This window comes from Poromitra crassiceps (assembly GCF_964638095.1).
Source record: "Poromitra crassiceps genome assembly, chromosome: 20".
NCBI classification, from domain to species: Eukaryota; Metazoa; Chordata; class Actinopteri; order Beryciformes; family Melamphaidae; genus Poromitra; species Poromitra crassiceps.
In genome coordinates, this window is record NC_139637.1 from 22,010,209 (window position 1) to 22,038,161 (window position 27,953).

General features: G+C 44.6%; 2 protein-coding genes across 2 annotated transcripts; one reads left to right on the forward strand and one right to left on the reverse strand.

Moving 5' to 3' along the window:
• Window positions 1–10,246: 10,246 nt before the first annotated feature.
• Window positions 10,247–18,048, reverse strand: zbtb48 (zinc finger and BTB domain containing 48; the record flags this gene model as incomplete). Its single annotated transcript, XM_083657166.1, has 10 exons — window positions 10,247–11,430; window positions 11,539–11,627; window positions 12,938–13,102; window positions 13,742–13,878; window positions 14,122–14,276; window positions 14,390–14,476; window positions 14,605–14,697; window positions 14,846–14,951; window positions 15,038–15,339; window positions 17,335–18,048. 10 exons carry the CDS (start codon window positions 18,046–18,048, stop codon window positions 11,011–11,013), a joined length of 2,268 nt encoding a protein of 755 aa, XP_083513292.1. The 3' UTR covers window positions 10,247–11,010.
• Window positions 18,049–18,936: 888 nt separating this feature from the next.
• nol9 (nucleolar protein 9) lies at window positions 18,937–27,569 on the forward strand. The gene is made up of 13 exons (XM_083656593.1): window positions 18,937–19,113; window positions 19,494–20,012; window positions 20,687–20,897; window positions 21,005–21,135; window positions 21,367–21,502; window positions 21,666–21,762; window positions 23,205–23,302; window positions 23,769–23,936; window positions 24,056–24,308; window positions 24,757–24,871; window positions 25,606–25,783; window positions 25,907–26,040; window positions 26,707–27,569. Exons 2-13 carry the CDS (start codon window positions 19,542–19,544, stop codon window positions 26,824–26,826), a joined length of 2,112 nt encoding a protein of 703 aa, XP_083512719.1. The 5' UTR covers window positions 18,937–19,113; window positions 19,494–19,541; the 3' UTR covers window positions 26,827–27,569.
• The last annotated feature ends 384 nt before the right edge of the window (window positions 27,570–27,953 follow it).

Below are 27,953 nucleotides of genomic sequence, written 5' to 3' on the forward strand. Positions count from 1 at the left end.
CACACACAAAGGATGTATTGATGATTATGAAGTACAGTTTGTGCCTGGTGATGACTGTTAAGAAAGGGGTGTGTTAGTAGGACCATCCCCACTAAGTAATTCACCCTGAGACGTGCCATTTAAAAAGAGACACAAACAGCCACTCTGCAACTTGTTGATATGAATAAATCCCATAATTGAATCAATCTGGTTCAAATTGCAGGGGGGGGCTGCCCTTCAGAAGCCCCCCAATAACAGACTCAACACAAATCAAAACACTTATTGCACGAGAGTACGGTCATTGTCGTGTGGAGGGCTGTTATGTCCGTAAACAGTCATTTAGCAAAAGGGTGGAGGTTGAAGGATACGTTGAGAGATAAACGCGTGTCATTATCTTTCAAAAGGTGTGCATGGGCGGGTCTAACCTCAATCAAAGCATCTAATTAGCCAATCCACTGTCACAGACGACTACTATAGAACATCATCATCACTACTCCCTTTAACATGGGACAGACAGGCAGCAGGGACGGTGCTTTAGTTAGCGTTAACTAACTTAGAGGCCATTTACACCTGGCGTTAACATGTGGTTTCTGCCATCAGATTGCAATCAGATTGTATTTTATCACTTCAGCCTGATTCCATTTACACCTGGCGTTAACATGCATTTTCTGCAATCTGATTGCAATCAGATTGCAGAAATGGTTTTTGTCCTCAATCCGCATAAAGTTGGTGTATCCAGATTGGGAGGACACATTGCATTTACACTTGTGTTCAATGTGTACACAATGCATCCCTGACCAGTGACCACCTCCCGAGGTGGTTTGGCCGATCAGATTGCAATCCTTCTTCAATGCGTTTTGGGGGTGTTTACACCTGGCATTTTCAAGTGATAAAACACAATCTGATTGCAGTCTGATCACAGAAAACGCATGTTAGCGCCAGGTGTAAATGGCCTCAGTGACATTAATATATCTAAATGTGTTTTGAATGAACAACCCATAGACTGAGTAGCGCAGGAATGAGTCCGGAAGACCTGGATGTTAGCACTTGACTTCCTGGGTTCCTTCCTATGTGTGAAAGTCAATGGGATTTTTGCATGTGGATTTTGGTTACATGTTTGAAATATGGTCTGTGGTTAACAAAAGTTAGTTTATGAAACAGTGGCGTTTCTGTTCGGCAAGATCATCTTCACAAATGAGGACAACGTTTATGATTTTCGAAGCGTAAATGCGCTTTTTTTAAACGCGATTTTCAGAAAACGCTTTTGAAAGTTATAAAAGTGGTCCGCCTCATATGTGAAGATTATCTTGCTAACACAAAGCTGTTTCATAAACTTGTGTTAAACCACAGACATTATTCCATGCATTTAACCAAAATTCCCATACAAAAACCCCCATTGACTTTTACATGTAGGAACCAGGAAGTGCAGGGACTTGTGGGTAAGCCTACAAAAATACGTTATTTGACAGATGTGGTTCTACAACTTGAAACAACACTTCGGTCAAAGTGGAAACCGACCACAATCAAAAGCCCGTTCGAGATGAGATGATTCTATACGTGAATTTAATTGGACTTAAAATGCAAAGCAGAGCCCGATGGTCTGATGATACAAAAGAGCTGAAGAGAAGCAGCCCTTGGGGCAAAAAAGAAGGCAGTGCACCAGTGGCGGACTGCATAATCGGGCACGTCGGGCAAATGCCCGGTGGCCTGGCCTGGCCTGGCCTGCCAAAAAAAAAAAAAAAAAAAAAATTTTTTTTTTTTTTTTTTTTTGCAAGCCAGGCCAGGCCACTCACTGAACAGCAGGCCAGGCGCCGCCTACTGGTTTACTAGTGGTTTTATTACTTTATTCAGGTTTAAAGTGGGTGCATCTCATTGTAAAATTGGACTTGGCCTAAATTGGGCTTCAAACGGCCCAAATTGGGCTTCAAACGGCCCAAATCGGGCTTCAAACAGCCCAAATCTGGCTTTTAAACGACCCAAATCTGGCTTCAAACGGCCCAAATTGGGCTTCAAACGGCCCAAATTGAGCTTCAAACGCCCCAAATTTTCCGCCGCCGCCCTTCGGACGCCGGCACGCGCGTCGGCCCGTATCGGCCTGGCCTGCTTGGTATCTAATGCCCGGCCTGAATTATGATCCCAGTCCGCCCCTGCAGTGCACCATGTGCAATTTGAACCCGAGAAACAATGTCTACCGCCGTGAAGCGGTGGCCCACAAAAATGAGGCTAATAGCTGGACGCAGCACTTAGAATCAGGGTAAGAAGAGCCGGCGACAAGAGGAGCGCTAGGCTAGCACAGTGTCGTCTTCTGACTGCAGCCACTTCCAAGGCTCCTGAGAGTCCTTTTGTACCAGGAGGAAGAGAAACATGAGAGAAGAGAGAAGAAATGGCCTCCAGCTGTGAGCATGTTTAGGAAGATGACGTCATCTATCCTATCTGTGTTCTGTGATTTTAATGAGTCAGCGCCGCCGCCAACCTTCATCTGACAGCGCTGCTGGGGCCCACCAAGTCACAACAAGAGCAGGGACTAACAGCCATAGTTGTTTGTTTTTCCATGGGCCATAGTATGTTTAATTAAAATGGTGGGGGGGAAACAATACAATACCGTGAAATACCAGATACCGTGATATTTTTTGTAGATACTGTGTTGTCAAATTTCATACCGTTCCATCCCTAGTCATGTTCCCCTGATAAAAAAAATAAGCACAACACTTTATAAATTGTCAGTACTAGTTTAAAAGTAATCTAAACCGGGTTTATTCCATTTTGGGCCTTGGGCTGAAGAAAAAGTCTCTGCTCAGGGATTTCCACACGCAGGACGCAGAGCAGAAAACGGATGAGATGCGGAAGGAAGGAAATGAACATTCTGCCAGACAGAAGGGAAGAGGATCAGAGGGTCGTTGCATCAGTGCATGTTAACTTGTTTTTCTATGACATTCAAGACCACAAATCACATCCAATAAGACAGATCACATTCAGTCACCAAAACACACGCTGCTTATAGTCACATTACCCGGCCTAGAAGTCATCACTGCGGGGTAGGGGTGCCACGATACTAGAATTTCTACTTCGATACCGTCCGATACCCAGGAAAATATCGATAGTCAATACCATTTTCGATACCACGTGTGATGACGACGCATCAAAAGTAAAGTTAGACAGATGGACGGACAGACGCACACTTCTCCATCATCTAGGCCTGATAAAACTCATTAAAAAACCGCACTGCACTGACAGCAGATTAGCCCTGCTCTAGCCATCAGCCTATCAGAACACAGCAGATTACCCCTGCTCTAGCCATCAGCCTATCAGAACACGTTTAGCTTGTTGAAGCAACAGATACCCACCAATGATAGGGAGGGTTAAAATCAGTGATTTTCCATTAAAAGAAAGCACTGCTGGACTGGTATTGAAAATGTTGCAAATGAGTATTGTATCTATTTCACATTTTTAGTATTGATACTTATCGATACTATCATGATACCCGTTGAAAATGAGTATTGTATCCATTTCAAAATTTCAGTATCGATACTTTTCGATAGTATCGATACTTTTGACAACCCCACTAGTGCAGGGTGAGAAATGGTAGCCTCAATTTGAGCACCGATTGTGTCGTGGCAATTAATTAATTACCACTGCACCAATTAAAAACGTATCACGTCATCAAGTGCAGTGTGTGTGTGTGTGTGTGTGTGTGTGTGTGTGTGTGTGGGCGGCGTCATGCAACGACACTGAGATGATATGAAACAGTCGCACATGAAGCCGAGGAGGTGATTATTTTTCAGCAGTGAAACAAGACAGGAGAAAGGACAGAATGAGCAGAGCAAAATGCTGCCAGCAGAGGAGCCCCAGCAGAGGAGCCCCAGCAGAGGAGCCCCAGCAGAGGAGCCCCGCGAGGAGCCCCAGCAGAGGAACACACTGACAAGTAAAAGGGAGGAAAGGCGAAAGGAAATGACTCGAGACAAAAAAAAGTGGAACAATGGATAGAGAGACAGTCCAAAGAAGGAAGTTTGAGCTGTAACGAGCCACGAGCCAGGCCAAAATCCATAACACACACACACGCACGCACACACACACACACACACACACACACACACACACACACACAGGCTGCAACCAACGATTATTTTCATAATTGTGATCATCATCATCATCATTATTGTCGATTATTTTCTCGATGAATCGATTAGTTGTTTGGCCTCTAAAATCTCAGAATATGGTGAAAAATGGTGAAGCCCAAGACGACGTCCTCAAATGTCTTGTTTTGTTACTCGATTATAAAAAATAGTTGGTGATTAGTTTTCTGCTGATCAACTAATCGATTAATCGTTGCAGCTCTAACACACACACACACACACACACACACACACACACACACACACACACACACACACACAGCACCCTATATGGCATATATGCACCCACCAGATAGGAGAGGGGAGGCTCAAGTTTTGCAGCACTTGTGGCTTGGGAGAGTGAACACTCCAACAAATGTTCCCTCAGATCTTTGCAGCCTTTTCAGATTAAAACCCACACACAACTCTGTTCAAAAGCTCCTCCTTGGTGCACCGAAATAACTGCGAAGACAAACGTCGTCTTGTTCTGCTATCTGAATCAGCAGCACTGACTGACCTAATGCCTCCCATGCAATCACTCATGTGAGCGAGGAGGACACCGTGCATCCTTTCCAGGGGATATCCCCATTTACGATGAGTGACACTTTTAGCACCGTGATCGTTAACCAATCAGGAGGAGTGGACTTTCTGTCCCGTGTTTTTTTGGTGGTGGACAGAGACCAGACGAGAGACATCTGCTCCCAGATTAGACCAGTGTGTTGAAGACAGACAGCCGTGAGACTCTGGTGGCCGGCCTGGCCGGGACATTGAAGGGTTCCAGACTCAACCAATTAGGGCCGCTCAACTTTAACTCCATGCGTACTTCACTCGTACTGGCTGTACTTAACCATGGCCTGCCAGCACTGCATACTATAGATCTGTCTGCAGTGAAGCTCAACCTTTTTCATACCAGGCCAGGGACCCCTCATTTACTCCACATTAGCCACGGACCCCCATTTGAAGAGATTGCGTCTCTTGGACCCAAATATGAGAAGAAGAAAAAATATTGTTATTGTTAGATGTGTTTTTATTGTAGAGATAGATAAAAGTGAAACTATGGTCAAAAACAGTCATTCTTTTTGCATTCTCTAAATGTGTTAACATCTTGTCAATTAAATAATAGTCAAGTTTAACAATTCATCAGTTTGCTGGGGACCCCCTGGAACCTCCTCGGGGGGACCCCTGATGGTCCCTGGCCCACAGGTTGAGGACCACTACAGTATACATGCAACCAGTATGCAGAGTCACCCTTTTGTGCAGCATCACAAAAGGGAAATTTCATTTTGAACCTTTGAATTGTGTGCTGGGGAAGAGGGGTGCGGGGGTGGGAGAGGTCTGGAAAAATCCAATAAATAGCCTCTGGTTGTAGATTTACACGAGATAGGCTATCTATGATCTATGATGAGTCTATGCTGAGTGGTCCCAAGAGTAACATGTTCTCAATCAGCAGGGGAACTTTGGGATCAGAGTGTGCTCTGCTGTCCTGGTCTGACTAACATCTATTCTGACTATGCTCATTTCCTCAGGTCACCAGCACCACCACCATGCCAAATCCAGTCCTTCACTGGAGAGAGTCTGGGCCTTGGCGGCTGGCTGACTGTACCTGAGGAGGATCAAAGTCATCAAGAAGAGGGCTGCTCTCTTTCCACCCTTCCTTTCTGACTGTTTGAGAGGCTGGTTCAACTTTAGTGTACAATTGACAGCGGACACCTGGCGCACACACACAGACACACACACACACACACACACACACAACAAAGCATAGTGTGACTAATTGTGTGACTGATGCTGACTTAGGCATGACTAGTATGAACCTGTGTTTCTATCGAATCCGATCCAATAGATTGCCAAATTAAGGTGTAACGTTAAACGATGTATTTATTAATCATTATTATTCATGTGTATGTATTTATTTATTTAATCAAACAAACAAATATTAGTAAATAACAACAAGACAGGAGGTAAAGTTAGATGGCTTCATAAATGTTTGACTTACTGTGGCGTAATCGGAGACCCAGCCAGCTCCTTGGTGGCGATTTGTGCAGGACTGAATTCATGGTCCACTTGTTTGGCACCATCGATGCTTTCAAATCCCCCCCGAACACGACAACACCTCCTCGGGTCTGGTCTGTCGGTGTGTCGGTGTGGGCAGGCAGGCAGGCAGGCTGGCTCAATGCTGCTGGTTCCCCCGGTGGTAAGATTCAACTGGTCGTCTCTCTCTCTCTCTATGCCATTCTCACATTGTGCTACTCAGTGAGTGGAGCCCCTTTAGAGGAGAGAAAAAACGCGGTGCTGCTCGGTGGAAGAAACAGAGAAGAGTCGCCCCGTAAAAACAAAAAGAAATACCATTCCGCAGTCAAAACATAGCTCAAAATGAACACGGGGGTGAAACAGCAGACGAGTGTGTGGTTACAGTGGCGAGCTGGACGCTGCAGTACGCTGAAAATAAATAAATATTCAATAAGTAGAACCTGTTGCTGCCTGCTGGCTGGCTGCACGCGACGAGCGAGAACAAAACCTCGTCGTCCACCGAAAACGTTGCCTCGAGTCGGTCTCCGTGTCTGTGGGGGACAGGACGGGACACTCGCCTCTAGCACAGCTGGTCCGCCGGGTGGAACAAACAACAAAGCCTCTCCTGGGTCAACTTTCCGGACCTCAACGCGCTACTAAAGTGAAGGCAAGGCGGCATTCCCCCGCTGCAGAGTAGTGGACCCAGTCAGAACCATCAGCCCGGCTGCTCTCCTCTCCTCTCCTCTCCTCCATTCATTCACACAACCTGAGCGTCGCGAGACAGCTACAAAGGGCTGCTGCCGACTGCTGTTTTGACTTTGTCCCGGTGACACAATGTAGCCGCTAGAGGCGCCAGAGAGTCGCTAACTTTTACCCATTTCCATATTATCAAGGACCCCCAAAACAGATTATGTATCATATAAATTGATGAGATTTAGCCCATGGATTTAGCCTCAAGGACCCCCATTTGAGAATATGTTATCATGGCTGGGCCTTGAGGTAGAATGACATGCCTGTCTGTAGTACTACTGTAGAGTAGGCTAGTGGTTCTCCAACCTGGTGTCCGGGGTCCCCCAGCAAACCGATGAAGTTAAACTTCACCATTATTTAATTTACAAATTTAATTTACAAGAAATTAACACAATTAGATAATAGAAGAATGGCTGTTTTGATCATAGCTTCACTATTATCTCTACCTAGTAATGGAATGCTAGAACAAAATATCTGACAATAAAGAAATATTCTCAGATTTGGGTCTGAGAGCTAATATCATCAAATGGAGGTCGTTGGCCCTAAGAAGGTGGAATCAGTTATGAGTCCTTAATATGAAAAGGGTTGAGAATCACTGCTATACAAAACCAGAGGGAGAGTGAAGTTATGATCCCAAATCATCTTTGTTCATTCACTCTGTGCTAACTTGGAGAGAGGGGGATGACAGTGAAATTAAGCTGCCTATAGGGACCCCCCTGGAGGCCCTTGCTGGGGACCCCCTGGAAGCCATCTGCCTATGGCGCTGATATATTATATACTAGTATATATTAACATAGGCTCTTGAATAAACTCATAACTGCAAGTCCTGCCATCTGGAGACGAGTCTACCCACACTGAGGAACAGCTGGAGAAAGTCAAAGTAAACTCCAATGCAGAGCTTCATAATCCGATTGAAGAAATAGGACATTGTGTTATTTTTTGCGTGACACTTGTTTGTGAACATAGCCTAACCATGGCAGTAAATTGTCGGCAAAGTGTGGAGTTACATTACCCTCATGCATTTTTGAGGACGGCATGCCAAATTTGAGCGGTTATAAATGGCACAGTGCCACTCCATTGTTCTCAATAAACCTGCAGTCACTTTTTGCAGTGTATAGTTGCACTGTTTGCATGGGAGAAATAACACATTTTATAGATTTGGGCAGTGTGGTACAGATAAATAACTTGAAAGCAGTGGAGTTGTCACCACGCGGGTTTGTGTTGCCACCAGCGACATAGCAGTGGGCCACCTATTATTAACCAGGGAGCCTAGAATAAAACCGGTCAGGGTGACGTTTCTGCGTACTGTAGCTGTGTCTGTTGGACAGGTGCTCCCCATACTTTCTTGGATGATTTTCAGGGCATTAACCCGGATCAAAGAGCTCATTGATTCTGCCAGGGGCACCATATGAGGAATATTAATCTTTATGAAAAATATCCCATCGCTTTTGTTCTTTTTCTTTTACAGCAGTAGGACTACCAGCTGACTTTTTTGCTTTGCCTAGTACAGTGCATGAAGTCAGTACATGGCAAGAGGGTGCCATGGAGATTTTAAAGGGACAGGTCACCCAAAAATCCAAAATACATATTTTTCCTCACCTGTTTTGTGTTAGTTGCCTGAGTTTTGGAGATATCGGCTGTAGTAGAGATGGCTGCCTTCTCTCCAATACAATGGAACTAGATGGCACTTGGTTTGTGGTACTCAAAGAAACAAAAAAAATACATTTGAAAAACTCAACAGCATTGTCTCTTTACAGAAATCATGACCCGGTTACTCAAGATAATCCACAGATTTTGTTGTGAGCAGTTTCATGGAGGAACTATTTTCTTTTGTAGGAACTAGCTAGCAGCTAGTGGGTGTAGTTCGGTCAAAAGAAAATAGGCCTTCATCACATCAGGGCCCTGATGAAGGCCAAGAGGCCAAAATGTTGGCATGTTGTTTACTTGACATGGCCAAATAAATTGGTGAAATATAGATTTCCTCCACCTGAAATTCTGTGAGTGCTACCTTGTGCCTTTGGTACTTTTTGATTCAAACCTTGTTGGTTTAGCACCACTAAAAAAACACCGGGAAGGCGCATCCTTTCAAGGACCTAAATATTCACTCAAACCTCTGTGACTCCTGTTTGCTAGGTGCAAAACAAATTAATCTATCTAGGAAAAAGGTCTAACAAATTAACCAGAAGACACCGCCCACATGTAACTGTAGTATATCTCCTTTTATCAGCATCGATCCACCTCCATTTAAATGAGGTTGGCTTCATCCCATCAGCTGTGTTGTGTTTATTCCTAAAGTCCATTCAGCTGGATGTGGGCTGTCTGGATGGCACCTTCAATGAAAGTAGGGCTTCTCTTTGGGTTGCATGAGCTCTATGGGAAAACGTCTGTCCTGACAAAGCAAAAACAATGACGCGGCTCGTGTAGCGCTACTGTTTGTATGCTCGAACCCTCAACAAAGGGGGTGGGGGGGGTGAACAGGGGGGTGGTGGGGGGTGGGACGGTGAACAAAGCAACGCAAGGGGACAGAGAGGGGACGTTAAAACAGTCCACTTAACAAATTAGCAATTCTCCACAGCGTGAATAGATGTTTACGACCACTTCATTCTTCCAGTCAACTGAGCAAATAACGACAAAGTTCGCGGTTTTCATGCAGTGACAAGTATGTTGTCACTGCACAGTTCACATGGGGTCATGATCTCTTATGTTAGTTTGTTGTTTTGGAGTGTTAATTATGGAATATCATCTAGTCTAGTTCATCAGATTATCATTAATATAGGCCTCTCTGTCATAGTAGTCTTTATTTGCATTCTTCTAGTCCTTCATACGCATCTACTGTATGTGTTTAGGAGAAAATTTGGTACTGTTTGGAACACAGGCCCAGCATGCATTGTGTAGCTGAGCACCACTGCCCCCTGGAGGGTAAAAATGAGCACCATCTAAGAAACATTTGAACTAGTGGTCTTTCAATATGCCCGAATACCTGAGGACCCGACCCGGACGGGTCTCTGTTCCATTCAAAAGTGACTCCACGTCCCATGAAAAGCTCAATTCATTCTGAATGGCTGGAAGAGTCCACCAGCATAGTAAAATATACAGCGGCACAAATTAGAAATCACATTTTTAATCATTTTCTCCCATTTAATGGAAACAAAGTCAAATTAGTTTTTACATTTAATTAGTTGAACTGAAGAGGATTCAGTAGGCCAAACTGACTGGAGAAACTGATATTTTGTTTACAGTGATTCAACATGATATTGAAGATGTAGAACTAAAATCATAATAATAATAATAATAATATTAATAATAATAATAATAATAATAAAATACTGTAGCTTGTAAGCATGTAAACATCATTCAACATGCAAGTGTCAGTCCAACTTAACACTCCAGTGCCCATGCACATACACACATAAAAAGCAGCGACTGGTGTAATTGGACAGCTTCAAGGGGGGGTACCTTGAACTTGAAGCTACCAGTTACGCCCACTTCCATGTACGCCTTTGTCTTGTGGTCTGCAATCAGACCCTTCTCGAATGCAGGGCTCTAACCTGACCATAGGGGGTGCCGCAGCACCCTCAGCACCCCCTTGTCGCGGCGTCGCGCCCATGCAAGCAAACCTTCACAGGCATGCATCTCACTTTTATACAGCAACAAAAGCATCTATCTATATCTATATATATACAAATTTGGCAATGTGGACTCATCTTGTCTGTCTGTTTGTTTCAAGAATTTTGTCCGGCCACAGCTATGCCGTTTTACATGCGATCGGGATGAAACTTTCAGGGGCTGTAAAGAGCACCCGTGCGGGTGACCTCTGAGCCGGATTTTTTAAATTAGGGCTGATTAATTGCCCTAAGACTGATTGCTCCGAGCTAGCGAGCCTGCACAGCGGGCGAGCCTAGTAATCGAGCGCGCGTAGCGGGCGAGATGCCTAGTATGAGCAAATTGCTACTGTCAATTGCATGTCTGGGAGTTTAACAGTAGCTGAAGGGTCTTCCAATTTCTGTGCCTTCAGATGACTACGGCCAAATGCTGCAGGCTGTGCTTCACCGTCTCTTATATCTCAAATCAATTCATTTAGGGAATGCTTATAAGAATGACGTTCCCTTACGGTCACCTTACCGCTGCGTGGGGTTGCACACAGTCGCCGGTCTTTCACTCAGGTCTTGCTCTCCGCTATATTCTCTACAATCCCCTCCACAACCACCGTAGACTCGTACGCCCCGGTGGCCAATTGTGTTTGCTGCAGGACGTCCGACACGGTGAAGCCCTCCACCGCCTGGCTGGACACCACCTCCTCCATCGCCGGGTCGCCCGGCTCGATCACCACCCCCACTATGGTGCTGGGATGTAGGCCCGACACGGAGACGGACATCGGGTCCGTGGCTTCCTGGATGACAGGGTTCTCCGGGACGTGGCCCGTCTCCTCGGTGGCCAGGGAGGCTTCGGGCGTTTCGGTCACTTCAGCCTCGCTCTGGCCTTCCGCCCCTTCGCCCACTATCACGTTCCTTAGCTTCCGCTGCCGGGGGTTGTAGTTCTCGGTCCGTTTGTGGATCTGGAGGTGCCGTCGCAGGTGAGCCTGGAGGAGAAGCATGTCGAGTTATGCGGGTGAGCCTGGAGGAGAAGCATGTCGAGTTATGTGGGTGAGCGCGCTAGGAGGAAAATGCAGTTATTGTTCACAGCCTACCTGTCGAGTGAACTTGTAGCCACAGTCTGCACACTCAAACTTCCTCACGCCCTTATGACGACGCAGATGGACACGGAGCTGCTCCATAGCTGGTGACAGGACAAGGAACATCACATTTTAAATGTAAGGGATTGTATTAGTGTGTCCGTGACCAGACTCCAGGTTGACATTCTATAAGGTGCTGCTTGATTGTGGTAGAAAATTGAAGTTCCATTCGCATTTCCTAATCAATAAGTTATAAGCTGTAATTGCATACACATAATTAATGCTATGAGTCATTAGTCATAAGACATCTCACAAATGCATATTTGCACTATGCAGAGACACATAACTAGCTTATCAAGCAGGAGATTTCTCGCCTTTGCCCTGGCCTTCAGAGGGCTCAGCATGACAATGGCCATGAGACAGGAACACTTGCTGATACAGACAGGAGCCCTGTAGGCTCCAAGTCAAGTCATCACCCCTCCTCTCTCTGTTTCTCTCTGCCTTCCTTTGCCTATAAAGCGTATGTCAAACTGTCAGTCATCACTGAATATTTGGACTCTGTACATTGATCAGATGGTACATTGAGATTCAGTCACTCCTACAATGCAGTTTATAGGAGAATGTTATGGTTTTAAATATACTTTTATAAGACACTTCCTGGACTCCTGGTTTCAATTCATTTGGTTTATATAAGCTGTTATAATTATCATATAGCGGATGAGGAGTGGTGAAATTCCATTCTATAACATTTATCATGTGTTCAAAATCTGTGTGCATGGATTATGGACCACTTTTCTGACCCAATGTGAACAAACACAGCCCACATTATCTGTGTGTCGTGTCTTACCTTTAAACGTTTTGCCACAGATCTGACAGCAGTAGGGACGGCCCTCCTGGTGTCGTGTCTTACCTTTAAACGTTTTGCCACAGATCTGACAGCAGTAGGGATGGCCCTCTTGGTCTCGTGTCTTACCTTTAAACGTTTTGCCACAGATCTGACAGCAGTAGGGATGGCCCTTCTGGTCTCGTGTCTTACCTTTAAACGTTTTGCCACAGATCTGACAGCAGTAGGGATGGCCCTCCTGGTCTCGTGTCTTACCTTTAAACGTTTTGCCACAGATCTGACAGCAGTGGGGATGGCCCTCCTGGTGTCGTGTCTTACCTTTAAACGTTTTGCCACAGATCTGACAGCAGTAGGGATGGCCCTCCTGGTCTCGTGTCTTACCTTTAAACGTTTTGCCACAGATCTGACAGCAGTAGGGATGGCCCTCCTGGTCTCGTGTCTTACCTTTAAACGTTTTGCCACAGATCTGACAGCAGTAGGGATGGCCCTCCTGGTCTCGTGTCTTACCTTTAAACGTTTTGCCACAGATCTGACAGCAGTGGGGACGGCCCTCCTGGTGTCGTGTCTTACCTTTAAACGTTTTGCCACAGATCTGACAGCAGTGGGGACGGCCCTCCTGGTGCTTGCTGGCAATATGGCGGACGAGGGGTCCTTTCTCTGTGAAGCGCTGCTCACAGAACTCGCAGCTAAAGGGACGCTCGCCCGTGTGCGTCCGGTGGTGTTTGTCTAGACTGGCTGGTATCAAAGAGACACAGAGATTAATGTCATTGTTGGAACTATGAATTCATCTTTGCTTGTACAGGTGGGTGATATTGCCTGCTAGACAATTCTGCCTGTCTTTTCTCGTGGTCTTGGACCAGAGGCGTGGACTTTCTCCCCAGCCGAGCCCTGCACGTCCGACTTGCACCCTGCCGACGATCTCCTGGTGTTGCAGCCTGCTGCTGATGGCTGTATGTATATAAAATGTGCCACTGTCTGACCGAGAAAGAATGACTCCCTTCCTCCGAACAGGCACCCCGAACGACCAGAGGAGGCACCACATCAGCGACCAGGATATTGCATGTTTTGGTGAGGGGTTCCTATATGAAGGAAAAACCCAGGGGGCACGGAGAGAACATGCAAACTCCACACAGAAAGGCCCCCCTTTTTTTTTGATGACCCCACCCGGGCGGTGGGCACTCGAGGACATGCGGACGGGCATGCACTCCTTCAGCGCTTACATCGTCCCAGGTGGGAATCGAACCCAGCACCTTCTAGCTGTGAGGCGACAGCACTACCACTGCGCCCCCCCCCCCCCCCCCCCCCCCACAGTACAAAACTATAGTAATTATCATACAGTAGGTGATGGTAGATCATGGGAGGAGGCTGTATTACCTTGCGTCCTGAAGGTTTTGCCACAGAGGTGACACTGGTAGGGTCTCTCACCAGTGTGCACACGCAGATGCATGGTGAGGTTGGTCTTCTGGGTGAATGCATGGCCACAGAAGGGGCAGACAAATGGCCGCTCATTTCTGTAAGGCAGAACAAACATAGGAACTCACACAGGAAGTCTGAACACGTCTAGATGTCCCCCTCCCTACCATTCCTCCATACCCCCACATGTCTTGGCCCATTCGAGAAGCAATGAGGCTTTTTGCACTCACATTATTAACTCAACATTACTAACAGATTAACTTTCACTTTTTCCAGATTAATCAGATCCTTCTGATCTGATTGAACCTGTATTATAAAAAGACAGAGTCTTGTCCCATTACCTGTGAATGGCTTTGATGTGCATCTGCAGGCCATTTCGGCTGGACGCTCGATGGCCGCACTCCTCGCACACAAACGGCTTTTCCCCTCGATGTTTGGCTGCTTCATGCACACGCAGCTCTGTCGCAGTCAAGAAGGATTTGGTGCATTGGGCACACTAGAGATAAAAACGTGATTTTCATCAAACCAAAAATGCAGTTAAGATAGATTTATAATACAAAATATACACATCACCAATCAGTCAAAAATAAATAAATACAAATAACTTACGGCATGTGGTTTGGGAAAGCCATGGAGCTTGATCATGTGAATCGTTAAGTCTCTCTTGTGCATAAATTGGTCAGGACATGACGAGCACTAAAAAAGATATGACACAATATCAATGCAGATTTTATTTTAAAAACCGCAAATAAAACCGCATTTTTTTTTAAATGTATTATAATTGTATTGTATTTTATGTATATTATGTGTAACACATAGCCTACCTTATTGGGCATATCTCCTGTGTGGGAGACGACGTGCACGCGTAGGTCTTGTTTTCTACTAAATGTTGAGGAGCACGTCGGGCAAGAGTACGTCTACAACAGTAACACAGCACAGACTCATTAACATGATCGTTTGATTGATTGATTGATTTAATGCTAATTGAATTTGATCCAATACACACAAATATAACTTGCATCACTGCTGGTGACAACTGAGACAGCTGGCTCTCTCCTCACTCACCTGCACTCTTGCACAGTTTTTGGACTCATGTTCCAAAAGATTCTCTTTCCTGAAGTACCTCTTTCCGCACTTAAGGCACACAAACGGCTTCTCACCCGTATGCCGCCTACAAACAGGACAAAGCAAAATGGAGACCATTCTTTCCACAACAATCTGGGGGGGCAGGGATGATGCAACTAGTCTCAGTCATACCTGTTGTGGACTTTGAGATAGTATTTGCTTCGGAAAGCTTTGTTACAAGTGGGACAGTGGACGGAACCCTTTTTGGAGTCTTCTTCAACAGCCTCTCCATTCTCCTTTTTGTCTGCTTTACTCTGGGCTTTGCGTCTCCTAGTTGTGGATGTAGTCGGAGCTATGGAGCCGGGCTGGGCAATGGGTACGTACTCCTCATCGGAGTCTTCGTGGAGCCCCTCAAAATCCCCATCGTCCTCTTCTTCCTCACTCGCTTGGCTAACACCATTGTCATCATTCATATCAATCTGGAGCTCAGCCATCTGAAAATAGCAAAATAAAAATAAACATGTAAAAATAATCATCATCTTTATCCTCTAAAAGTCTAAATCACACATGGGCAAAATACGGCCTGTGTGGCTCGCGATGGAATTGCAACAATTATTATGTTTTTTACAGTGCACCTGAACGCAACATGCAAGATACCCGCTGAATAAGTGTCCAAATGTTCATGTCATCCTGGCCAATACACTTCTGTTATAACATTTCAGTCTGGAATATGGAATATCTTTCAATAATCTTACCTGAGCTGTCCAGTAGGGGTCCCCCAAGGGTCAATTTTGGGCCCAATTTTCTTTTCCCTGTACATTAATGATCTTCCAGATTACTGTTTTAATGTAGATGTCCAGCTTTATGCTGATGACACAGTTATTTTCACAAGGGCTAAAAACCCAGTGGAGGCGGCACGTGTCCTATCTTCAGCTCTCTCTCATATTCAGGCATGGCTAACTAAATCTTGTCTCGTGCTGAATGCAAAAAAAACTGTTTGTATGTTCTTTTCTAAAAAAAACATTGCACCTTCGCGCTCCAATGTTTTCCTGGGGTCAGAGGAATTATCAGTAGTTAACGAGTTTAAATACTTAGGCGTGATGCTGGACTCCAATTTAACGTTCAGCAATCACATTAAAATGATCTCCAAAAAAATTAAATTCCACCTGTATAATTTCAGACAAATAAGGAGCTGTCTGTCCACAGACGCTGCGTTTTTATTTTTACACTCAATGATCCTTTCGCATCTGAATTATTGTATAACTAGCTGGTCGCTGACAGGAGTAACCATCCTCAAACCAGCCGAACTACTTTATAAAAAAGCCCTGAAAATACTAGATAAAAAACCCTTTTCTCATCACCACTGCCATGTCATACGTAAATATGGCATGCTAAGTTTTGAGAACTTTAGAAATTTCACCTCTGCCTGTCTAATATACAAAGTTCTACATGGACTGGCGCCGCCTCCTCTTGCTGACTTTATCAAATATCGTGCGACCGCCAACTCGACCCGTGTCACCCGGGCCATTACGAACAAGGTCTGTGAGGTCCCCTTTAGAAAAACTTCCTTTAGTCAGAAGACCCTATCCTTCATGGGAAGCACTCTCTGGAATAATCTACCTCCCTCGATTAGAGAATGCCCGAGTCTCGCCACCTTCAAAGGCCAGTTGAAAATATGGCTCAGATCAAACCAACAATGTGATCACAATTAACATACTTAACAGATCATTTGCCATGTTTTGCAGCATGCTCTGTGTGTTTTATTTATTTTATTTATTTTAGGTTTCACTAACCTTTTATACTATTAATTTTTTTTGGTACTATTAATTGTGTGTTTTAATCATTTTTGGTTTTACTAACTTTCTGTACTTTTAATCTTTGTTGTATTATTAATTTTTCTTTCGCTTTCATGATTACATCAACCTGCCATGGGACTACAGGTGGAAACTAGCCCTTGGGCTACAACCTGGCATATTTACTGTACGGCTGTACTGTTCATTAATGTGTAAAGTCCCATTCTTTAAATAAATGAATCTGAATCTTCATGACTAAAAGGCTAAAAGTAAGCTTATGTGTAAGAAATGACTGTTCTACAGTCATTATCTTGCGGCAATGGGGCCCGGGGCAAAACACATTGTCAAAATGCGGCCCCAGGGCCGGACTCAAAGAAAAACAAAACGGCCCCCAAAAACTCAATAAAATGATTTATGTTAATAAATCTCATCTGCTACAGCCATTGGATTTGTATCACTATTATATCAGGAGATTAACAAGAAATTTCCAATCACAACGGGAGAGAGGGTTAAAAATAGGGAGACTCCCGCGAAAATCAGGAGTGTTGGCAGGTATAATCTCCAATGTGTGGCCCTTCGCTTACTTGATGTAAGTCCGTATGGCCCTCAGGGAAAAAATATTGCCCACCCCTGCTCTAAATCATCATATTTCTTTCTTGTATTTTTCTCTCTCTCCATAATGCTCATGTTTGATACCTCTGTATCATCCAGTGGCTGAATTGGGCTTTCACTTTCCAAAGGAGCACCATAGTTTTCTTTCACTGCAGGTATAAGCAGGGGCACCCTGCAGGCTTTCTCAGCGGGGGTCAAATCCGTGGCGGGGCTCTCACCAACCAGTCTCCTGGGGCCCTTGACTTTGCGACCAGAGCGAGTGGTAGTTGTAGAAGCAGCAGCGGTGCTGATGGCTATGTCCGCAGCATCAAAGCTGGGCTCATCTGTGATTGCAAACGATGTCTCATCTTTAACTGGACCATGAGAAGCTGTGTCTGAAGTGGACTTTTTAGGTCTCCCTCTTTTACGCTTCACAGGCACAGTCTCCGTAGAGCTTTCTGTGAACCGCCGACAGAGCGCGAGTGCTTTTGGCACGCACAGGCTGGCCGCGGCACGCTGCACCTTCTCCAGGTTGACAGGATCCAGCTTCAGCTCTCCAGTGTAGACAAAGTTCAGCAGCACTTCCAGCCCATCGTTGGGACACTCCTGAAGGCAGACCTCCATGCATGGTGTGGTGGGCGTGGTGGTGGTGGTGCACTCTTGGAACAGTTCACTGAAACAGGCGAGGACGTTGCGATGGGCCCGGTAGACCACCCCACCTCCCACGTTCAACATGGCATCACAAAACCGCCCTACCGCCCTCTGCTGGTTCAGGGAAGACAGCACATGCTGTGCATGGCTGCTGTCCTCGGTAGGCATCCCCAGACTTCAGTGGAGTGGAGACTGCTGCTACACATGGCACATGGACATGACTGCACAGGACAGAGCTGGGCTTTTCTGAAAAGTCAAAAACGTATATTTCAGTAACTGATCAAGATAATTAAAAAAAAAAATCTTGTGAATTGTGTGTGAATAAAAATTTATTATACAGTCACATCAATAACATAACTGCCTTTGAAGCAAAAGCATTCGTGCATTAGGCAGTGTATACAACATAAAATTACACTATAACACTATTAGCCAATACATTTGGTCAAACTGTGAATTTTCCATACGTTACCACATCCGCTGTGTTAACTACTTATAAGTTTAGTTAAATGCTTGTGTATTTTCTGACAGACTGCAGGCTGCGGCTGGTTTTTTCAAAATATTGCAAATCCCTAGCTAATGTTACCTCGACGTTTATTTCACAACACATGTTTAAAGACGCTCCCTTAGCATGGTACGCATCAGACAGCAGTATGTTGACTCTCGCATTTTGCAATATGGTGAAAATGTATTATTTACCCTCATCGGTTGGGAAACTGCATTCGTGTCAGTTGTTTAGTAAATGTGTTGAAAAGTAGCTAAGCTTTAGCTACAGGCACCTTGTTTTGAGCAGGCCCCTGAAAATTGCAAAGGAAAAGGATGTGACGCGAACTTGGGCGAACTCCGCGAAAAACGCCTGTTGTCCATTTTTAACCAGTTACATGCCTAGCAGCAATAACAATCATTTGGCACACAACAAAATGTGATCTCAAGCTAAATAGCTTTTGTGTTAGATTTAAATTGATATTGATGTAAGTCTGCTGCGATACCATGTCCATGATGATGATAACGTTGTTGTAGCTGACTCCACTCTGTGTAAACTAATGGTCGGCCACCTGGACGCATCGTCTGTTTTCGGCTCTCACACATGTTAGCAAAGGTTAGCTTGTTAGCGCAACCCTGTTAAAAACGTATAAATAGCTGGCCAGCTCATTGGATTTACTTTCCGATTATAAAGGCTATCCACTCAACATAAAGGCGATCCCAGCGATTTTGCGTTGTTTTCCAAATCGGGGGGTAAGTGTTCTCCAGCGTGTCTGAAGACAACAACGTTAGCAACGGGCTGTCTGAAGTTAGCATCACTGCCATCAGCAGCACGTTAGCTTCGATAACGTTACCACAAGTTTAACATGTTTACATTGATTGCATTGTTGACTGACAGTTGGTTCCTTATTGTCAATTCATTCTAATGTTGGCTATCCAAACATTGTGTGTGAGTGTTAGCTTGACTAACAGCTAGTTAAATGTTAACGTTAGCTCATCAACTAACGTTATAGTCTGGCTATACTATAAGTATAACTCATCTGCATTTGTTAGTGTTGGTGGGCATTTGCTACCAGTACCTTGCTTCACTGACAGGTTGTGATTAAACTTGTCTCTCCTCCCTCTCTTTCCAGGCTCCCCCCTTTTGTTTGCCATCAACAGCAGTTGTTTATTGCAGAATCATGAAGGTAAACAAACACACGAGTCAAGTCAAGGGCCAGTCAAAGTCCCAGAAGTGGAAGGACGTGAGGGGCAAACGGTGCAGACCCCCCATCGCCTCGTCTGAGCTCAACTCCAGCCCTGTCTTGGCCACCGTGATAAAGGAGCACCAGGCAGCTGTGAGGAAGAAGCCTGCTGTCAAGAGGCTGAAGAAGAAGGCCAAGCCTGTCTCTGGCTCTAAGAAAAACACTCCTCAGCCTCAGCCTGCATCTCACACTCATGCCAACGGAAGCGCAGCGTTTACAATGGACAACGAATCGGACGACTCGCAGGACTGGAAGGCCTTTGCCCAGTCCATTCAGGGCAACGGTGTGGAGACCTCAGATGGCCCGGAGGCTGCCAAGCCAGGTCGATTGGATGGAGAGTCTCTCCACTACTGCGCAGAGAGAGATGATCGTCGAAACCATGCAGTGCTAGTCATGCAGAAGGAGCAGGTATGTGAAGCATTACAGCTAGCATCTCTCCACATTTGCTTGAGTTTCTGCATAGGCCACCACTCAAATGAGCGAGATGAATCCGGCTGCTTCAGCAACTGTGAAGATGTACTTTTAGGGGACATTCAGACCAAAAGCGTTTTTGGAGCTGCCAGCGTCTTTCTGCAATTCATTCTCTATGTAAGGATGCACTAAACGTGCTCCTCTTTTAATGATCGCACCTGGCGTTTAGCGCTGGTGGCGTCTGTTGTTTTTGGAGGAGCGCTGTGGGCGTTTTAAAGCTGAAAAAAGTTGAACATTAGAGGAAAAGCGCGCTGCTCGTTATTTCCACTCCTCCTACCTTTTCTCCTCCCGAGGGATCCTCCATCCTCCGCTTCTGCCAGAATTGGCAATAATCTGGCTTTCATGTTGACAGTGAACAACATCAAACAGACAAAACCAGCTGGCTACCGTCCGTGTGGTCGTTGTGTTCTGATCTGTACTGAACGCGACTGCAGGTGAAAACAAAACGGAGCAGAAAAAATGCTCCGTGCGCTGTGTTTTGTGCACAATGGAAGCGCTCTCAACATGATTTTCATAGCGTTCTGACTGAAAAAAATGCTTTTGGTATGAATGTCCCCTTAAAATGTTTTTTTTGTGTGATTGAGCTAGCGAGTTATACGTCTCTCCTCCAGACCCTGTGTTTCCGCGGGAAGTGCTTTTTGAGCTGCCTGTACGGTCGCGTGGAAGTGATGGGGTTCACCATCGAGGAGGGGCAACAGTCCTATCCACTCTTCTCCCCCGCCTCCCATTGTCCGCTCACCATCATGGGACTGGGGAGCGTCGATGGCGTCAGAGATGAGGGGGTAGCGGTCAGAAGTATCCTCCGCAAGTATCTTCCACCGGGTAAAAGCTTAAGGCACCTGTCTTATCACATTAGCGATTTCTTGTCTTGGTGAGCACTGAACATATTTCTCTGTCCCTTCTACACCTTCTCTATGCGTTTTGTGCAGCGTCGTGCAAGAAGCTGGTGAGCAGGATAACCACAAACTCGACTGTGATCCTCCTGGAGCCTATGGAGACTTCTCTGACTCGGTATCTGTCGAGCTTCACAGATCTCAGTGAATTGTTCAGCCCGCCAATGGTGAGTTGACTGACCTTTTTTTTTGCGCGTGACTGATGCCATTATTTGGAATATTGATCACAATAAATCCAACCACATTTCATCTGGAGTAGGACCCCGAATTTGCAGATAATCAAAAAACTAGCTACATTGTTTTTATAGGTTAATATTGGGTTACTTACTTTTGATAGGTTAATGTGATACTAACTTAACATGTCTGACAAAAGCTTTCCCCTCCCACCTGACGTGTAGAGTGAACTCATGTCAGCTGTGCTTGACACGCCACTCAATGGTCTGGGTATGATTCCACTGCTCAGCACCATCGAGGGCCTGTCCATGTCAACTTCCTACAGAGATGCTCTTAGTACGGTGATCAGCGCCTGCAGAGGTAAACAAACACACCACGAGGCATTAGGAATTAGTTTTAAGATCACACCGATTTTAGAGGCTCCATTACCATGTTTTTGACTGTTTAAAACACAATGAAAACGTTTTGATATCTCACGCTGCCCTGGCGACTTAATGACTTAATGTCATTCATTAATTTCTAGGCGACATGGATGGTTGTGCTGTGATCCTTGTCTGTGGGACTAAGAATGTGGGCAAGTCAACGTTCATCCGCCACCTCATCAACACCTTACTAAATCAGTAAGTTCCTTGTTAACATGAATAGGGCGCACATTTTGCACATCATGTATAGCAGGGATACTCAACTTGCTTTGCCCGGGGGCCACTTTCCGTGAAATGATAGGAGGCCAGGGGCCAGTTAATAAACAAACACTATACATTTTAGATTTTTCTGTAGCGGATTGTAGGTTTTTGCAGTGTCAGCCGGAGTTTAGTCTGACAATGTTGTGCACACCAGATAGTTAGATTAAGTTAGTTAGGTTAAGTACATACATAAGTGCCTGGGTAGCGAGCAGTTGTCAGTATTTAACAATTTAGCAGCTAAATCATAGATTATTGAAAGATATTCCATATTCCAGACTGAAATTCTATAACAGAAGTCAAGTATTGGCCAGAATGACATGAACATTTGGACACTTATTCAGCAGGTATCTTGCATGTTGCGTTCAGATGCACTGTAAAAAAATTTTTTTATATATATATATATATATATACATTTTTTGCAATTCCATCGCGGGCCGCAAGTTGAGTATGACTGATGTATAGCATGTAAATTCACGTCTCTGCTTCTCATTGGTATCTACAGTATTGGTATTACGGTATTGATATTTTTTGACTGTTTATTTATCTTTTAGATTTTTATATTGTACATATTTACATTTACTTGTTTCTTTGCTTCAGTAAGTTCTAATGTTGTTTAGCACATGCTAATGGTGCCTTTTCACTATGTGTTTCATTTATTCATGCATGATTCTGCTTAACATGTTCCAGTGTTGAAATTGTTTTTTATAACCCCATTTGCTTATAGTGTATTTATTTATTTATTTATTTACCGTATATAATCTTAGTATCATAAAATGTCCATCTTATGACAACAAAAGCAGTGTGGTCTACATGTGAGTGCTTTTGGTATTGTTATGGTGGTATGCGCTCTGATGGTTTCAAGTAGGCTAAAGCTCGATATAAACTTCAACGTGAGCCTCGTCGAGTTGGGACGTTGTCCGCGGCAGCTAGACAGTTGTACTCGAACGCCCGCTCAGCTGAGGGGGTCCCTGGAACGTGACTGTCGGCCGGGGCGGCCGGTCTGTCTCCCAGAGCGGCGAGCGGGGAGGGGCCAGGAGCAGGGGAATAGCATTTTTCTTTTTTCTTTTTTTGGAATGCTGTAACGAGCCAATTACTTTTTATTTTTTTTGTATGCTTATTTGCAAAGATAATTAACATTTATGGGCACCCGCTTCCCATCTGGGAACGCAGGAGCTCTGAGCCGGCCAGCCAGTGGCCCAAGGCAACGGCCAATCAGCTGTTCACGCCAGGTCAGCTGCATCGACCCCAGCGCTCACATTTTTGGGGAGCTGCATGAAAGCCTCGCTGGCACCGGCGCTACCCACAGCGAGGGGTTTCACATCCAAGTATTAAATTGTGCGTGTGCGTGTGTGTGTGTGCGTGTGTGTGTGCGTCTGCAGCACAACAAGTCTAGATTACTTGGAAGGCGACCTGGGCCAAACAGAGTTCACCCCAGCCGGCTGTCTGTCTTTGTCCACTGTCACTGAGCCACTTCTGGGTACGTTGCATTCTCCCTGTTATTTCACATCACGTATATTTATCCTGTTAATTAAACAAATTTTATTTGTAATTTATTATATTGTTAAAGCAGTTTGAACTGTATCTATATATCTATCTATAGCTATATCTATATACTGTGTGTGTGTGTGTGTGTGTGTGTGTGTGTGTGTGTGTGTGTGTGTGTGTGTGTGTGTGTGTGTGTGTGTGTGTGTGTATGTATGTGGGATATATGTATATATCCCACACAAATAATACTGACAAATACTATATATATATACACACACACACACACACACACACACATACAGATAGATAGATAGATAGATAGATAGATAGATAGATATATATATATATATATATATATATATATATATATATATATATATATATATATATATATATATATGATATTTGTCAGTATTATTTGTGTGGGAGACTTATGTTGAGTTACATGTATTTTCCAGGTCCTCCTTTCACACACCAGCGCCCGCCTGACCACATGATCTACTATGGCCAGTCGTCATGCGAGTCGGATTTGGACCGCTACCTGGAGGCCCTCAAGTCCTTATGGCGCCGACGCTCCCAGAGCAGAGAGCCCACCACCATCATCAACACGATGGGCTGGGTCAAAGGTCAGCTCTGTCCCCTTCCATGACGGCAGCAAAAAAAAAAAATGCTAACCTCATCTCTTTGTCAGGACTTTGTGGACACAATAGTCTCTAAGCACGTGCTCGTCTCGACTTTCCCGCAGGCTTTGGATTCCAAGTGCTGGTGGACATGATCCGCTTCTTCCCCGTCTCGCATGTAGTGCAGCTGGGTCACGGTGGCGTCACGCAGTGTCCCGCCCTCACGCCAGAGTTTCTGCGCACAGCACACGGGTACCAGACACACCCGCCTGCCCAGACGGCTCTGGACGAGTTCGCAGAGAGCCACAGCCCCCCCAGAAGCTACGTTCACACCATCGTACAGTCCGACTTCCAGGGAGTAGGACGCCAAGGAACATCGTACGTATTTCCAGTTGGCGTAGGCTACTACACTCAACGTTGATTATACGACCTAATGATTTATGCTGTCACAGTGTTATTATTGGTTCTTAGGCTCAGGTTCACTCCTGCCCTCGTTACAATATCACTTCTGGTATTTGTTACAGAAAGAATGGATTTTATTTGAAGATTTATATTGTATATATGGGCAGTAAATATGGGCAGTATATATGGGCAGTCATGCTATAATTGCAGTGACGAGGATTGTTTTGTGTTTTATTGTTGTTCAATTTATTTGCTGTGGGGGGCACCACAGCCAAATGAATGTTTCACCCTGTATTTACTATAATTTTGTAATTAATTTCTTTACATTTAACTTATTAAAAATATACATATGAGAATAAAGCAGATGTTTGGTTACATTTGTGTGTGTGCGTGTGTGTCCTCTGGTGTGTGTTGCATGTGACAGGAAACACCAGCGCACTAACGAGCACAGAGAGCTGTCGCTGCTGGCCTACCTCAGTCAGCTGCAGTCTCCAGACCCAGGCCCCATCAGACCGCTCCACTGCCTCACCCCGTACCAGGTCGGTACACGAGGCTCTGCGTATTTTGATACGAGTTGCAGAGAACTTCTCGGGTTCTCCTGAGAGTGGCGCTGTAGCGACGAATTGAAAAGCAACAATGCCTGTTTTTGCGCTTGTACACATGGCATCATGGGTAATTCAATATTTGAAAGGAGTTTCCTAAATACCTACAAGCTTATTCCCCATTAGTTGAAATAAAAATACAAATCCGTTTTAAGTGTGTCACTTAGGCCGTGTTCACATTACAGGCAAATCCTAATCTGATTTGGGAGTGTGTCCACACTGCCACAAATCTGATTTGGGCAAGTATTCAAGTCGGATCTGTGTGTCCAGATACAATGAGCCAATGAGCCAACATACAATGTTTCTGGCAGTGTTTGCATGTCTGCTCTCTGCTCTTCAAGTCCCCGCCCCCTGCAAAAGACACTCAAATCTGATTTGGGTGATCAGCGCGTCCACACTCGAAAGCAGATTGGAAACTACCTCCATATGTGGTTTGTGACAAGTGACACAAATCAGACTTGGAGCGTCCAGACTCATAAAACCAATCTGGGTAGAATCATTAATAGGTCATTAAAGTTCACAAATCAGATTTGGCCTCCTAGTCTGAACATGGCCTAACTGGCCCAAAGACGGAACTGCATCATTTGCACATGTTCAACTGTAAACATACTTCTTTATTTTTTTCTCACTCTTATGCATAATCCAATTAAAAAAAAAAAATTCCCATATAGGTTCCCCAGTCAGCTGTGGCTGTAGGTGTGACCCACTGCGAGGTGGCGCCCAGTCACACGCTTTACGCTGCCAACGCCAGCCTGGTGGGGCTGTGCATCCTGGCGGAGAAGGTCACGAGTAGCAGGGGAGGGCCGGTCCTGCTCTCCCGGGCACCCCTCTGCCCGTGTGTGGGCTTTGGTGCGTATCTTTGTGGATTTCAGTGATTTTGACGTTGTACGGAATGTGGAAGAGTCAGCGTTGGTCATTGCTCTGTGTGTGTGTGTGTGTGTGTGTGTCGTGGTTCTGGTTCTGTTCTGCTAGGTGTGCTTCGAGGTGTGGACAAGGTGCGAAGCCTGTACTTCCTGCTGACCCCTGTGGAGCCCTCCATCCTCCGGAAGGTCAACTGTCTTCTCCTGGGAGCCGTTTCACTACCGTCCTGCATCCTCACAACACAGGTCAGCGGGGGCGGCTCTTTCATTTCTCCCACAGAGTACAGTGTGAGAATTTATGAAAACCTGGTTTACAGTGCACTGAGTACACTGTAAACCAGGATTCAATAAATTCACAAATGTAATTTAATTAATTTAATTTAATTTGAATGAAAAGAGTTGGAATTGTCGGAAACAGAATTTGATTCCATCAAATTCCACTTTGAGAGAGAGTTTGTCTCGATTTGCTAACCATTATAAATCAAATAATTGTGAATCAAATAAAAGACCGTTGAATGATTTGTTAAATGATTGCATGTTCTGTATCAAACACCACCTGAAAGAAACATTTTATGATATTCAGTATTGATAATGTATAACACTATGTGCAATCTCAGATATGTGGTAAGAATGAAATTCCTTCTGACATTTGAATTGTGTTTCCTGTCGGTCTTCTCTTCCTCCGTTGAATTGGAATAAATGAGTTTATTCATGAATTGACCCCAACCCTGTTGTAAACACACAAGAGAACGTACTACTTGTCACCTTCCTATATTGTCAAAAAGCTATTCTATTGCTTTTTATATTATTATTATATAATAATTATTATTATAATTTATATATATTATTAAACTGTTATTTGTCCCAAACCTCCTCATGCAGTGATGTCTGCTTCCTCCTTGTGTGTTGCAGACGGGCTTAGAGGGAGAGATGCCGTACGTCACGTCAGACTACAGTTTTGATCTGACCGGGGCAGGAAAGCTGCGCGTCTTCAAGGGATTGGCGAGGCCAGGCCAAATCGGGACGCACTGACATTTTGTACACAACCATAGAGGGGCAAAGTGAACGTCACTTCCTGCTTCAGCACTGTACCCAGAGATTTTCTTTCCGCAATTTATTTTCCCATAGACATTTCGTAAAATGCGCATAAAAATTGTTTTACTTGGTCAAACCAAACGGTTCAGCTATATTTCGAATCGGGAGAGAGTGACCATAGAACATTTAATCGAAAACATATTTTCTTTAAACCTGCATTTTGTTTTACGTTTTGGTCCGAGCGAAATGTTATGTGATCTCTCCTGTTTCTAAATATATCTGAACCGTTTGGTTTGAACAAGTAAAAAAAAAGATTATAAGCATTTTACGAAATGTCTATGGGAAAATAAATGGTGGATGAAAATCTCTGGTACAGTGCTGAAGCAGGAAGTGACGTTCCACTTTAACTCTCTACATCTTTCTGTCGACTGGCTCCTCACACTAAGCCGCCTTTGAATGTGCAGAACTGAGATGGAGTGGAGGATGTTTTTGCGTCTGTTTTTTTTTTACGTCAAGGTTCAGTCTGACAGAGAGGGGGCGCTATTACAGACTCTGCTGGAGACGGCCATAGCTCCTTCTGTCAGGGGACTTCACGTTGTTCCCGCCCGGCCGAGTGCATTTCTGACAGCGCCGTCAAGTAGTTTGGAGTTTCTGTGCTTTCTATCACACGGACAATAACATCGTAACTTGCAGTTAAAACTCTTTGTTTAACGTCTTTTCCCAGTAGGTGACATTCCAAAGCCGACGTTCCTTGAAAACATAACGTGTCAAACTATTAAACGAGAAATTACTTTTGAGTTTGTGCTTTTTTTTATCATTGACTCTTGAGTCTAGCCTGTTTGAAGACCAATGTGACTGCCTGTGGTTTTTAAGCTTTGTTACAAGCCTTGTTTCTTTTGCAATTAAACTTTACAAAATGATGAATCATCATACAATCATCATATACTATGTATGATTATACATACCATTTCCATAGAAGCTGCTCATAGTTTTGTAGTCGGCTTATTTTTGCCAGCTGGATTATTGATAAAATGTCCACTGCCACGACACTTCACTCTGTTTCTGCTTACATTTGACCAGTGTTGGGCAAGTTACTGAAAATTGGTAATTAGTTACTAGTTACT